General features: G+C 46.2%; 1 protein-coding gene and 1 pseudogene across 2 annotated transcripts; both read left to right on the plus strand.

Annotated features, from left to right (window-relative positions):
- The first annotated feature begins 4,282 nt into the window (after positions 1-4,282).
- On the plus strand, positions 4,283-4,940 carry LOC135559819 (keratin, type I cytoskeletal 13-like; annotated as a pseudogene).
- A 14-nt stretch (positions 4,941-4,954) lies between these two features.
- Positions 4,955-12,233, plus strand: LOC115143625 (keratin, type I cytoskeletal 13-like). 2 transcript variants are annotated; one of them, XM_065001537.1, is made up of 5 exons: positions 4,955-5,120; positions 6,987-7,134; positions 11,281-11,406; positions 11,532-11,602; positions 11,714-12,233. In XM_065001537.1, exons 2-4 carry the CDS (start codon positions 7,057-7,059, stop codon positions 11,577-11,579), a joined length of 252 nt encoding a protein of 83 aa, XP_064857609.1. In that variant the 5' UTR covers positions 4,955-5,120; positions 6,987-7,056; the 3' UTR covers positions 11,580-11,602; positions 11,714-12,233. The 2 variants fall into 2 exon arrangements, 1 of the variants encoding a protein (XP_064857609.1); XR_010458748.1 differs by lacking the exons at positions 11,281-11,406; positions 11,532-11,602; positions 11,714-12,233 and adding exons at positions 7,274-7,400; positions 7,512-8,162.
- Positions 12,234-13,461: the final 1,228 nt, after the last annotated feature.

The raw sequence follows: 13,461 nt of genomic DNA on the forward strand, positions 1-13,461 counted from the left end.
TGAAACTGAAAGCGCGAACCACTGCTTTTAATCAGGGCAAGGTGTCTGGTAATATGTCCGAATATAAACAATGCAGCTATTCCCTCCGCAAGGCTATTAAACAAGCTAAACGTCAGTACAGAGACAAAGTGGAATCTCAATTCAATGGCTCAGACACAAGAGGCATGTGGCAGGGTCTACAGTCAATCACGGACTACAAGAAGAAACCCAGCCCAGTCACGGACCAGGATGTCTTGCTCCCAGGCAGACTAAATAACTTTTTTGCCCGCTTTGAGGACAATACAGTGCCACTGACACGGCCTGCAACTAAAACATGCGGTCTCTCCTTCACTGCAGCCGAGGTGAGTAAGACATTTAAACGTGTTAACCCTCGCAAGGCTGCAGGCCCAGACGGCATCCCCAGCCGCGCCCTCAGAGCATGCGCAGACCAGCTGGCCGGTGTGTTTACGGACATATTCAATCAATCCCTATACCAGTCTGCTGTTCCCACATGCTTCAAGAGGGCCACCATTGTTCCTGTTCCCAAGAAAGCTAAGGTAACTGAGCTAAACGACTACCGCCCGTAGCACTCACTTCCGTCATCATGAAGTGCTTTGAGAGACTAGTCAAGGACCATATCACCTCCACCCTACCTGACACCCTAGACCCACTCCAATTTGCTTACCGCCCAAATAGGTCCACAGACGATGCAATCTCAACCACACTGCACACTGCCCTAACCCACCTGGACAAGAGGAATACCTATGTGAGAATGCTGTTCATCGACTACAGCTCGGCATTCAACACCATAGTACCCTCCAAGCTCGTCATCAAGCTCGAGACCCTGGGTCTCGACCCCGCCCTGTGCAACTGGGTACTGGACTTCCTGACGGGCGCCCCCAGGTGGTGAGGGTAGGCAACAACATCTCCTCCCCGCTGATCCTCAACACGGGGCCCCACAAGGGTGCGTTCTGAGCCCTCTCCTGTACTCCCTGTTCACCCACGACTGCGTGGCCATGCACGCCTCCAACTCAAACATCAAGTTTGCGGACGACACAACAGTGGTAGGCTTGATTACCAACAACGACGAGACGGCCTACAGGGAGGAGGTGAGGGCCCTCGGAGTGTGGTGTCAGGAAAATAACCTCACACTCAACGTCAACAAAACTAAGGAGATGATTGTGCACTTCAGGAAACAGCAGAGGGAACACCCCCCTATCCACATCGATGGATCAGTAGTGGAGAGGGTAGCAAGTTTTAAGTTCCTCGGCATACACATCACAGACAAACTGAATTGGTCCACTCACACTGACAGCGTCGTGAAGAAGGCGCAGCAGCGCCTCTTCAACCTCAGGAGGCTGAAGAAATTTGGCTTGTCACCAAAAGCACTCACAAACTTCTACAGATGCACAATCGAGAGCATCCTGGCGGGCTGTATCACCGCCTGGACGGCAACTGCTCCGCCCTCAACCGTAAGGCTCTCCAGAGGGTAGTGAGGTCTGCACAACGCATCACCGGGGCAAACTACCTGCCCTCCAGGACACCTACACCACCCGATGTTACAGGAAGGCCATAAAGATCATCAAGGACATCAACCACCCGAACCACTGCCTGTTCACCCCGCTATCATCCAGAAGGCGAGGTCAGTACAGGTGCATCAAAGCTGGGACCGAGAGACTGAAAAACAGCTTCTATCTCAAGGCCATCAGACTGTTAAACAGCCACCACTAACATTGAGTGGCTGCTGCCAACACACTGTCATTGACACTGACCCAACTCCAGCCACTTTAATAATGGGAATTGATGGGAAATGATGTAAATATATCACTAGCCACTTTAAACAATGCTACCTTATATAATGTTACTTACCCTACATTATTCATCTCATATGCATATGTATATACTGTACTCTAGATCATCGACTGCATCCTTATGTCACTAGCCACTTTAACTATGCCACTTTGTTTACTTTGTCTACATACTCATCTCATATGTATATACTGTACTCGATACCATCTACTGTATGCTGCTCTGTACCATCACTCATTCATATATCCTTATGTACATATTCCTTATCCCCTTACACTGTGTATAAGACAGTAGTTTTGGAATTGTTAGTTAGATTACTTGTTGGTTATCACTGCATTGTCGGAACAAGAAGCACAAGCATTTCGCTACACTCGCATTAACATCTGCTAACCACGTGTATGTGACAAATAAAATTTGATTTGATTTGATTAGAACAAGAAGGGACTAAGCACACACCCTTTTGGGGCCTCCATGTTGATGGTCAGTGTGGCGGAGGTTATGTTGCCTACCCTCACCACCTTGGGTCGGCCTATCGGGAAATTCAGGATCCAGTTGGAGAGGGAGGTGTCAATGAACAGCATTCTCGCGTGGGTATTCCTCTTCTCTGGGTGAGAGCAGTGTGGAGTGAAATTGAGTATGTGTCGATCTGTTGGGGCGGTATGCAAATTGGAGTGGGTCTAGGGTGTTTGGAATGATGGAGTTGATGTGTGCCATAACCAGCCTTTCAAAACAATTAATGAACAGATGTGAGTCCTACAGGACGATAGTCATTGTGTCAGGTAGTCTTAGAGTTCTCGGGAACAGGAATGATGGTGGTCAGCTTGAGACGTGGGGATTAGAGACTGAGACAAGGAGAGGTTGTAAATGGCTTTTCTGCGCAAGCACTGAGAACGTGCCCTGGAATACTGAGTGTTTACCTGATTAGCGAGATCACCCAGGGCTCTGAAATGGTGGGTGTGCTCATGCACAGCTCGGTGTTGCTTTTGTTGAAGCGTGCATTAAATGCATTTTCTTCTAGTAGAGAGACATCATTGGGAAGATCATGGCTGGGCCTTCCTTTGTAATCTGTAATGGACTGTAGCCCCTGCCACATGCAGCAGGTGTCGGAGTCCGTGTAATATAATTCCAGCTTGTTCCTATATTGTCCTTGTGCTTGTTTGTGGCTGTCTGGAGATCGTAGCAGGACTTCTTGCACTTGTTTGTGTCCTCAGCCATAGCCTTGGGGTTGGATGCGATATCCCTGTGTGAGCTAAGCCTGTCCTTTAGCTTAGTGCCAAACTCTGTGTTAAATCAGGGCTTTTGATTAATGAAGGCGTTGACGGAGGTGGTTAGCTTGTCGATGATATCGGATGAGTAATGTAAAATATTCCAGTCAGCGCTTGCAAAGCAGTCTTGTAGCTTAGTCTCCGATTCGGGGGACCATTTCACTATGGAGCGGGTATTTCCTGTTTGACCCTGCAAATCATGAGAACATAACTTCTGCAATGCTCATTGGCTTTAACCAAATGCAAATCAACTTTCCCACATACAGAACATGGGACTCAAATGGCAACATCTGGAGCATGCTCTGGTTATATGGAAATATGCAAATAAGCAATAGCTTGTTCTTGCACGCTGCAGATGCCAAATTCCATGCCAAGGTGTTAAGGGAAAAGAACAGTACGTTCTAGCATTAATCACATCTGGGGTGATATTTCATGGGGTTCGATGCCTGGACTAATGACTCCTCCCATGGTGCTATAAAGTTGGAAAAGGAAGGAAAACTACTTTTGTTGGAGCTGCAGACAACTACAGTGGATGGAAAATGCATAACGTTAAGTGACACTTAATATAATGGTACCTGAGTCTATGCATAAAATCACAAACACTATGAAGCAACAATGGACTGTTAAGTTTAAGGAAAAGGACAGGCGGTGATGACCGTAAGGCGTTACAGAGGGTAGTGCGTACAGCCCAGTACGTCACTGGGGCCAAGCTTCCTGACATCCAGGACCTACAGTATATACTAGGCTGTGTCAGAGGAAGGCCCCAAAAATGGTCAAGGACTCCAGAAACCGAAGTCATAGACTGTTCTCTTGGCAAGCGACACCGGAGCGCAAAGTCTTGGACCAAAAGGCTCCTTAACAGTTTCTACCCCCAAGCCATAAGACTGCTGAACAATTAATCAAATGGCAACCCAGACTATTTACATTGACCCCCAACTCCCATTGCCTCCTGCACCTTTGTTTTTATACTGCTACTACTTTCTGTTTATTATCTATGCATAGTCACTTTTACAAATGACCTCGACTAACCTGTGGTGGTGGCGGTTAAGGTTTTGGCATGGGAAGGGGTGGCAGCGGCGGTGGCGGTTATGGTTTCATCATGGGAGGGGGTGGTGGTGGCTTTCAAGGACATCTGTGATAAGCAATGGTGTTCAAATTCCTAATGAAGACAGAGGGCAGGTCAAGTTGTTACCATCAGGCAGTGGTCAGTCACGTCTTAATCCTTTAAACTCACCACCATGTGTTTCTCCACAGGAGCTGCTGGCCATGAGGATGGAGATGACTGGACAGATCAACATGGAGGTGGACGCAGCACCACAGGAGGACCTGTCCAGAGTCATGTCTGAGATCCAATACGAGTCCAGCGTGACCTGGAGTCCTGGTTCCAGACCACGGTAGAACTTCTAGAACCCCTAAACTGTGTTCATGGTGTAGATGTTCCTTTACTTCTAGTTGGTAACGTTATCACATTCTATCATGAGCTGAAATGTTGGTGTGTTTCTGTGATGATTGACCACTTATTGTGTTTTACAGACAGAGACGTTGAACCAGGAGGTGGCGTCCAGCACAGAGGTTCTCCAGACCTCCAAGTCAGAGATTTTGGAGATCCGTCACACACTGCAAGGCCTGGAAGCCGAACTGCAGTCACAGCTCACCATGGTGAGCCGTAATTACAAACATCTGACCAAGGACCACAGTTTAGGGCACAATACGTACACAACTTTCCAAATGACATTACCCTTCACCTCCACCATAAACACACCCTCCCAACAGACATATCAGAAGCCTGGTGTTACTTTCTGTTATTTTCCCCAAACTTAACGGAATAATAGAATCTATAACTCCCCTGCTATTCTCACAGAGGAACACATTCAGGCAGTTCTTTGACCTAAACTCTCTCCATCTCTCAGGTATGAGAACGAGCTGGCCATGCGTCAGTCAGTGGAGGCGGACATCGCCGGGCTGAAGAGGATGCTGGATGAGATGACCATGGCCAGATCTGACCTGGAGATGCAGATCGAGGGACTGAAGGAGGAGCTCATCTATCTCAAGAAGAACTATGAGGAGGTGGGTGTGGGCTGATGGGACATATCCATACAGTCCCTTAATGTATTACATCTATTGACCATGTCAACCTGCTATGGGTCTTCACTAGAACACCATTGCTGGCTTTCAAGCACATCTGTATCAAGCAATGGTGTTCAAATGTATAATGAAGATCTGATCTGATCCCTGATCTCTCTTTTGAAGAACATATCAAGACCATTTCGAGGACAGCTTTTTTCCATCTACGTAACATTGCAAAAATCTGAAACTTTCTGTCCAAAAATGATGCAGAAAAATTAATCCATGCTTTTGTCACTTCTAGGTTAGACTACTGCAATGCTCTATTTTCCGGCTACCCGGATAAAGCACTAAATAAACTTCAGTTAGTGCTAAATACGGCTGCTAGAATCCTGACTAGAACCAAAAAAATTGATCATATTACTCCAGTGCTAGCCTCTCTACACTGGCTTCCTTTCAAAGCAAGGGCTGATTTCAAGGTTTTACTGCTAACCTACAAAGCATTACATGGGCTTGCTCCTACCTATCTCTCTGATTTGGTCCTGCCGTACATACCTACACGTACGCTACGGTCACAAGACGCAGGCCTCCTAATTGTCCCTAGAATTTCTAAGCAAACAGCTGGAGGCAGGGCTTTCTCCTATAGAGCTCCATTTTTATGGAACGGTCTGCCTACCCATGTCAGAGACGCAAACTCGGTCTCAACCTTTAAGTCTTTACTGAAGACTCATCTCTTCAGTGGGTCATATGATTGAGTGTAGTCTGGCCCAGGAGTGGGAAGGTGAACGGAAAGGCTCTGGAGCAACGAACCGCCCTTGCTGTCTCTGCCTGGCCGGTTCCCCTCTTTCCACTGGGATTCTCTGCCTCTAACCCTATTACAGGGGCTGAGTCACTGGCTTACTGGGGCTCTCTCATGCCGTCCCTGGAGGGGGTGCGTCACCTGAGTGGGTTGATTCACTGTTGTGGCCATCCTGTCTGGGTTGGCGCCCCCCCCTTGGGCTGTGCCGTGGCGGAGATCTTTGTGGGCTATACTCGGCCTTGTCTCAGGATGGTAAGTTGGTGGTTGAAGATATCCCTCTAGTGGTGTGGGGGCTGTGCTTTGGCAAAGTGGGTGGGGTTATATCCTTCCTGTTTGGCCCTGTCCGGGGGTGTCCTCGGATGGGGCCACAGTGTCTCCTGACCCCTCCTGTCTCAGCCTCCAGTATTTATGCTGCAGTAGTTTATGTGTCGGGGGCTGGGGTCAGTTTGTTATATCTGGAGTACTTCTCCTGTTCTATCCGGTGTCCTGTGTGAATCTAAGTGTGCGTTCTCTAATTCTCTCCTTCTCTCTTTCTTTCTCTCTCTCGGAGGACCTGAGCCCTAGGACCATGCCCCAGGACTACCTGACATGATGACTCCTTGCTGTCCCCAGTCCACCTGGCTATGCTGCTGCTCCAGTTTCAACTTCCATCTGACTGTGCTGCTGCTCCAGTTTCAACTGTTCTGCCTTATTATTATTCGACCATGCTGGTCATTTATGAACATTTGAACATCTTGGCCATGTTCTGTTATAATCTCCACCTGGCACAGCCAGAAGAGGACTGGCCACCCCACATAGCCTGGTTCCTCTCTAGGTTTCTTCCTAGGTTTTGGTCTTTCTAGGGAGTTTTTCCTAGCCACCTTGCTTCTACACCTGCATTGCTTGCTGTTTGGGGTTTTAGGCTGGGTTTCTGTACAGCACTTTGAGATATCAGCTGATGTACGAAGGGCTATATAAATACATTTGATTTGATTTGATTTGAAGACAGAGGGCAGGTCACGTTATTACCATCAGGCAGTGGTCAGTCACGTCTTAATCCTTTAAACTCACCACCATGTGTTTCTCCACAGGAGCTGCTGGCCATGAGGACAGATCAACGTGGAGGTGGACGCAGCACCACAGGAGGACCTGACAAGAGTCATGTCTGAGATCCTTGAGCAATACGAGACCGTTAGTGCCAAGAACCAGCGTGACCTGGAGTCCTGGTTCCAGACCAAGGTAGAACCTCTAGAACCCCTAAACTATGTTAATTTTGTAGATGTTCCTTTACTTCTAGTTGGTAACATTGTGACATTCTATCATGAGCTGAAATGTTGGTTTGTTTCTGTGATGATTGACCACTTATTGTGTTTTACAGACAGAGACGTTGAACCAGGAGGTGGCGTCCAGCACAGAGGTTCTCCAGATCTCCAAGTCAGAGATTTTCGGAGATCCGTCACACACTGCAGGGCCTGGAAATTGAACTGCAGTCACAGCTCAGCATGGTGAGCCGTAATTAATTACACGGACCATCATTTAGGGGGCATTACTTACACAACTTTCTACAAATTTCTTGGATGCTAACTATGCTAATCATTGGTTTCCCTTCCTCACAGCCTCTTTCTCAGCTCCTCGAAATCCGGCCACAGCTCCGGCCTCAGCTCCTGTCTCACCTTCGGCCTCAGCTCCTCCAGCTCTAGCCTCAGCTCCAGCCTCAGCTCCTGTAGCTCCGGCCCCAGCTCCTCGAGCTCCACCACACGCATGGTGGTGATCGTCACAGAGGAAATGGTGGATGGCAAGGGGCAAGCAATGGGTTAACCCCATGGAATTATAATATCGGCTGAGTAACGTAAAATATTCCAGTCAGAGCTAGCAAAGCAGTCTTGTAGCTTAGTCTCCGATTCGGAGGACCATTTCTCTGTGGAGCATGTCACAGGCACTTCCTGTTTGACCTTGTATACAGGAAGTAGGAGTATAGGGTCATGATCTGATTTGCCAATGTGGGGACGAGGAAGGGCCTGGTATGCTTGCTTGTGGATAGAGTAACAGTGGTCTAGGACTTTATCACCCCAACTGGAGAAGGAGACGTGTTGATGGAAAAAACATCCCAGATACAGGTTTCTATGAATATATTAATGATCAATACCAATCATTAAAAACAACATACAGACAGAACATTTTATTTTTGAGGTTGCAAAGGCTAATGGTGAAGACAAGGAAGTGTATAAAAGAAAAGGGTTATTATGGACCACATGAACCTCTTCCCCTCCCACAATCCTCGATCTCACGCCAGCACCAAGATGCCAGTTTCTGAGAGTTTGTAAAAGCCAGCAGAGTGCAGGTATGGCCATGAGAGTACATTACACACTGCCATGTCATAGCACATGTTTTTCTATATAGTTGAGAGATGCACATATGCATGACACAAACCAGGAGAGTTTAGGAGATGTTATAGAGATAGAAATGTTTGACTAATGCAAACTTAAACTTTTGTGACCAGAGGCAAAAACACTCCTTGCATAATTTTACTCCTCTGGGTTTGAGAGTAATGTGGGTACGAAAGAAAGCGGGGAATGGAGGGATATGAGTGGGATATGGCTGTGCAATTTACTCTAGACTACATTTGATCATAATTATTATCATGAAATAGCATACCCAACAATAGATGTCATGCTAAACGAAGTAGAATTGCAGGAACTTAGCTTTAAACCAGAAATGCCAGGGCCACATTTCTGGTTCTATTCCGCCCTTTCTTGCACCATGTACTTTTAATGCAAACTGCCATTCAGCTCATTTGGTTGTGCTATTAGACGAAGCACAGTGACAACACATTGAGTTGTACAAATACGCAACATTTCTGTCATTGTTTTGCCATTTGAACCTTCTGCTAAACGGTTGAAAGTGCAGATATAAGACATTTAGGTAACAGCGAAACAAAAAATCTGACCATGTTTTTCCATTGTTTTTGGATGGTTTAAAGCATAGTGATAACACATTGGGAATTCAACAAACTGTTGTTTGTCTTTTTCAATGGGTGAATATAGTTTATAATCTCATTGATCAACATCTCAACCAAATATCACCCAATTGTCCATGTTGCAATTGTAACGTCTGCTTCCAACTCACACTCTCATACACGTAGATCCCCTGAATGCAGCTCACTCTTCCCAGGCCACTTTCCAGCTCACACTCTCAAACGCATAGATCCCCTGCACACAGCTCGCTCTCCAGATCCCAATCAACCTAATTCTGATCACCTATTCACACACCTGTATGTCATTATCACACACTATTTAGTTCAGTTCTTTGCACCCAATCGTTGTGAAGTATTGTTTGTTTTTGACACACTTCTATTTGGAGTGCTGGTTTTCGCGTGACTTAATCCTCCTATGTATGATAGTTTTTGCCTGCCTCACTAACGTCGCCTTTTGCCTGTACTTTAGCCTGTACTTTAGCCTGTACTTTAGCCTGTACTTTAGCCTGTACTTTAGCCTATCAGATTTCCTGTTATCTACTTATTTCCTGATCTCCCGGACTACGTTTACTAGCCTTTTCCCTGCCTGTACTGTTGACTTTTTGGACCACCTGTGTATGACCTGCTGCCTGCCCCTGGACCCAGCTACCTGCCTCCTGCTATGTTCCTTTACATTAAACATCTGCTGTGCCCTGCGCTTGAAACCAGCTCTCTGTCTGTCTCGTGTTCGTCACAGAAATGACATGGTGAGCCCAGTGAGATGTCACTGCAACTTGCATGTTAATAATATTGCAGCTATGGTGACAATTTACCCAAAAAAAGTTAAATGTAACTTTTTTGTTACATATTCTAGCTAGGCCGTGTTGACTTAAAGGCAATAGCTGTTTGTAGTGCAACATCTCCACCAATGTCACAATAATCCATTCTACTGCAAATCATTAACATGAGAACATAACTTCTGCAATGCGCATGGGCTTTAACAAATTGCAAATCAACTTTCCCACATACAGAACATGGGACTCAAATGGCAACATCTGGAGCATGGTCTGGCTATATGGAAATATGCAAACAAGCAATAGCTTGTTCTTGCACGCTGCAGATGCCAAATTCCATGCCAAGGTGTTAAGGGAAAAGAACAGTACGTTCTATCATTAATCACATCTGGGGTGATATTTCATGGGGTACAATGCCTGGTGTAATGACTCCTCCCATGGTGCTATAAAGTTGGAAAAGGAAGGAAAACTACTTTTGTTGGAGCTGCAGACAACTACAGTGGATGGAAAATGAATAAAGTTAAGTGAAACTTAATATAATGGTACCTGAGTCTATGCATAAAATCACAAACACTATGAAGCAACAATGGACTGTTAAGTTTAAGGAAAAGGACAGGCGGTGATGACCGGTTGCATCACCGCCTGGTATGGCAACTGCTCAGCATCTGACCGTAAGGCGCTACAGAGGGTAGTGCGTACAGCCCAGTACGTCACTGGGGCCAAGCTTCCTGACATCCAGGACCTACAGTATATACTAGGCTGTGTCAGAGGAAGGCCCCAAAAATTGTCAAAGAATCCAGAAACTGAAGTCATAGAAGGGGTGGCAGCGGCGGTGGCGGTTATGGTTTCATCATGGGAAGGGGTGGTGGTGGTGGCGGTTATGGTTTCATCATGGGAAGGGGTGGTGGTGGTGGCGGTTATGGTTTCATCATGGGAAGGGGTGGCGGCGGTGGCGGTTATGGTTTCATCATGGGAAGGGGTGGCGGCGGTGGCGGTTATGGTTTCATCATGGGAAGGGGTGGTGGTGGTGGCGGTTATGGTTTCATCATGGGAAGGGGTGGCGGCGGTGGCGGTTATGGTTTCATCATGGGAAGGGGTGGTGGTGGTGGCGGTTATGGTTTCATCATGGGAAGGGGTGGCAGCGGCGGTAGCGGTTATGGTTTCATCATGGGAAGGGGTGGCGGCGGTGGCGGTTATGGTTTCATCATGGGAGGGGGTGGTGGTGGCTTTCAAGCACATCTGTGATAAGCAATGGTGTTCAAATTCCTAATGAAGACAGAGGGCAGGTCACGTTGTTACCATCAGGCAGTGGTCAGTCACGTCTTAATCCTTTAAACTCACCACCATGTGTTTCTCCACAGGAGCTGCTGGCCATGAGGTGGAGATGACTGGACAGATCAACGTGGAGGTGGACGCAGCACCACAAGAGGACTTGTCCAGAGTCATGTCTGAGATCCAATACGAGTCCAGCGTGACCTGGAGTCCTGGTTCCAGACCACGGTAGAACTTCTAGAACCCCTAAACTGTGTTCATGGTGTATATGTCCTTTACTTCTAGTTGGTAACATTGTCACATGCTATCATGAGCTGAAATGTTGGTGTGTTTCTGTGATGATTGACCACTTATTGTGTTTTACAGACAGAGACGTTGAACAAGGAGGTGGCGTCCAGCACAGAGGTTCTCCAGACCTCCAAGTCAGAGATTTCAGAGATCCGTCGCACACTGCAGGGCCTGGAGATTGAACTGCAGTCACAGCTCAGCATGGTGAGCTGTAATTACAAACATCTGACCAAGGACCACAGTTTAGGGCACATTACCTACACAACTTTCTGCAACTTTTATGAATAATCAACATTTGACTCTTTCATCATTCTCTACCATCCCTCAAGTATCTCACTTTCACCTGGACTCTAACACTATCCCTCAAGTTGTTGTAGCCAGGCACAACTCCATCAGCATGGTGAGCCATAATTATTTTCACAGACCACACATTACGGGGCATTACTTACACAACTTTCTACAACTTTCATAGATGCTAACTATGCTAATCATTGGTTTCCCTTCCTCACAGCCTCTGCCTCAGCTCCTGCAGCTCCGGCCCCAGCTCCTCCAACTCCACCACAAGCAAGATGGTGATTGTCACAGAGGAAATGGTGGACGTTAAGGTGTAGGCAACGGGTTAACACCATTGAAATATAATTAGTAGAATGGGTATAGGAAATGAGAGGCCAGCACATGGAATATTGCTGCTCCCCATTGCTTTATTCATGCAACCTAAAATACGTTTCAACTTATACAAAGGGAATATTCACCTGAAACGACGATCTTCATTATCTTTGTTATTTGTTAAGGGCAGCTGTGTTTAACTCTAGTATGGGGTGTCCATACCATCCTCCTATTCTTTCTGGAATGGCTCAAGCCCCTCAGACACCCATCATGGAACATTGACTTCAATGGGTTTTCTTTTCTGGTAATTCTATTTCTATGCTTAACACCTCCATTAAAACATATTCTACTACATCTGGATGGAACACCAACAACAGAGCCCATTGTGAATACAATAAAGATGCTCTGACTTGCTGACACCATCATTCTGTTTTCTGTATTTTTAATTTTTAATTTATTTTGGATTCCCCTTAGCTGCAGCCAAGGCAGCAGCTACTCTTCCTGTGGTCCAAACACATTAAAGCACTTACATTACATAGAGAACGAAATATTAAACAGTACATCATATAACATTATTACACCACTACATATCGACAATACAAAATGTACGATACAAAATGTCATATACCACCGTATAAACCTATTACTATGTTATTCCCCGCTAGACACATTTTTACTTGTTTTTTAAAATCTGATTCTACTGCTTGCATCAGTTACCTGATGTGGAATAGAGTTCCATGTAGTCATGGCTCTATGTAGTACTGTCCGCCTCCCATAGTCTGTTCTGGACTTGGGGATTGTGAAGAGACCTCTGGTGGCATGTCTTGGGGGGTGTCCGAGACGTGTGCTAGTAGTTTAAACAGACGGCTCGGTACATTCAGCTTGTCAACACTTCATACAAAAACAAGTAGCGATGACGTCAACCCGTTTGCTGGCTCACCTCTCTAACCGTTAGGCTACCTGCCACCCTTAGGCACATCCTGCAATCTAAACTGAGAGGTGAGGGGTTTATTTAACTCTTATTCTACCAGGTGAATTGACTGAGAAGAGAACACATTCTTATTTATAGCAACCACCTATGAAAAGTTGCAGTGGAGAGGTGAGGGGATGAAAGATAGTCATCCCGGTAGGAGGGAATGATTTGGGAATTTAGCTAGGACATAATCATGGCACACTAGATTGTGCGGTCTGTCATCTTTTTGGAGGGGAGAGGACAGGCAGAGGTCACTTTACATAGTTCATGCTTCATATATTTTCTCCTGGGGGGGGTTCTGCATGTTCATTCCTGTCAGACATGAACATTCTTCACTTGTGTCTGATCAACAGTAGCAGCAGCGTGTATGGTGATTGTGTGTGTGTATGTGTGTAGAGTCAGCATGAATGTGTGTGTGTGTGTGTGTGTGTGTGTGTGTGTGTGTGTGTGTGTGTGTGTGTGTGTGTGTGTGTGTGTGTTGGAGTATCGATGTGAGTGTGTGTGAGTGAGTGTGTAGAGTCCTGTGAGTGTGCATTGAGTCAGTGCAGAAAAAAAAGAATACATACAAAGGGTAATGCAGATTGTCTGTGTAGTGATTGTTAGCTTTTTAGTCAAATCTCATGGACAGATTTTCATGGACAGATGAAACGACGAGAATCTGTCAAGGCTCACATAGAATA

The sequence above is a fragment of the Oncorhynchus nerka genome, linkage group LG15, assembly GCF_034236695.1.
Source record: "Oncorhynchus nerka isolate Pitt River linkage group LG15, Oner_Uvic_2.0, whole genome shotgun sequence".
Lineage (NCBI taxonomy): Eukaryota > Metazoa > Chordata > Actinopteri > Salmoniformes > Salmonidae > Oncorhynchus > Oncorhynchus nerka.

Bases quoted from the DNA above. Each gene is read 5' to 3' on its own strand.
- LOC115143625 (XM_065001537.1), top strand. From the start codon at position 7,057: ATGTCTGAGATCCTTGAGCAATACGAGACCGTTAGTGCCAAGAACCAG. The intron at 7,135-11,280 runs GTAGAACCTCTA...TGTGTTTTACAG, and splicing joins AGTCCTGGTTCCAGACCAAG to ACAGAGACGTTGAACAAGGA. The intron at 11,407-11,531 runs GTGAGCTGTAAT...CCATCCCTCAAG, and splicing joins TGCAGTCACAGCTCAGCATG to TATCTCACTTTCACCTGGAC.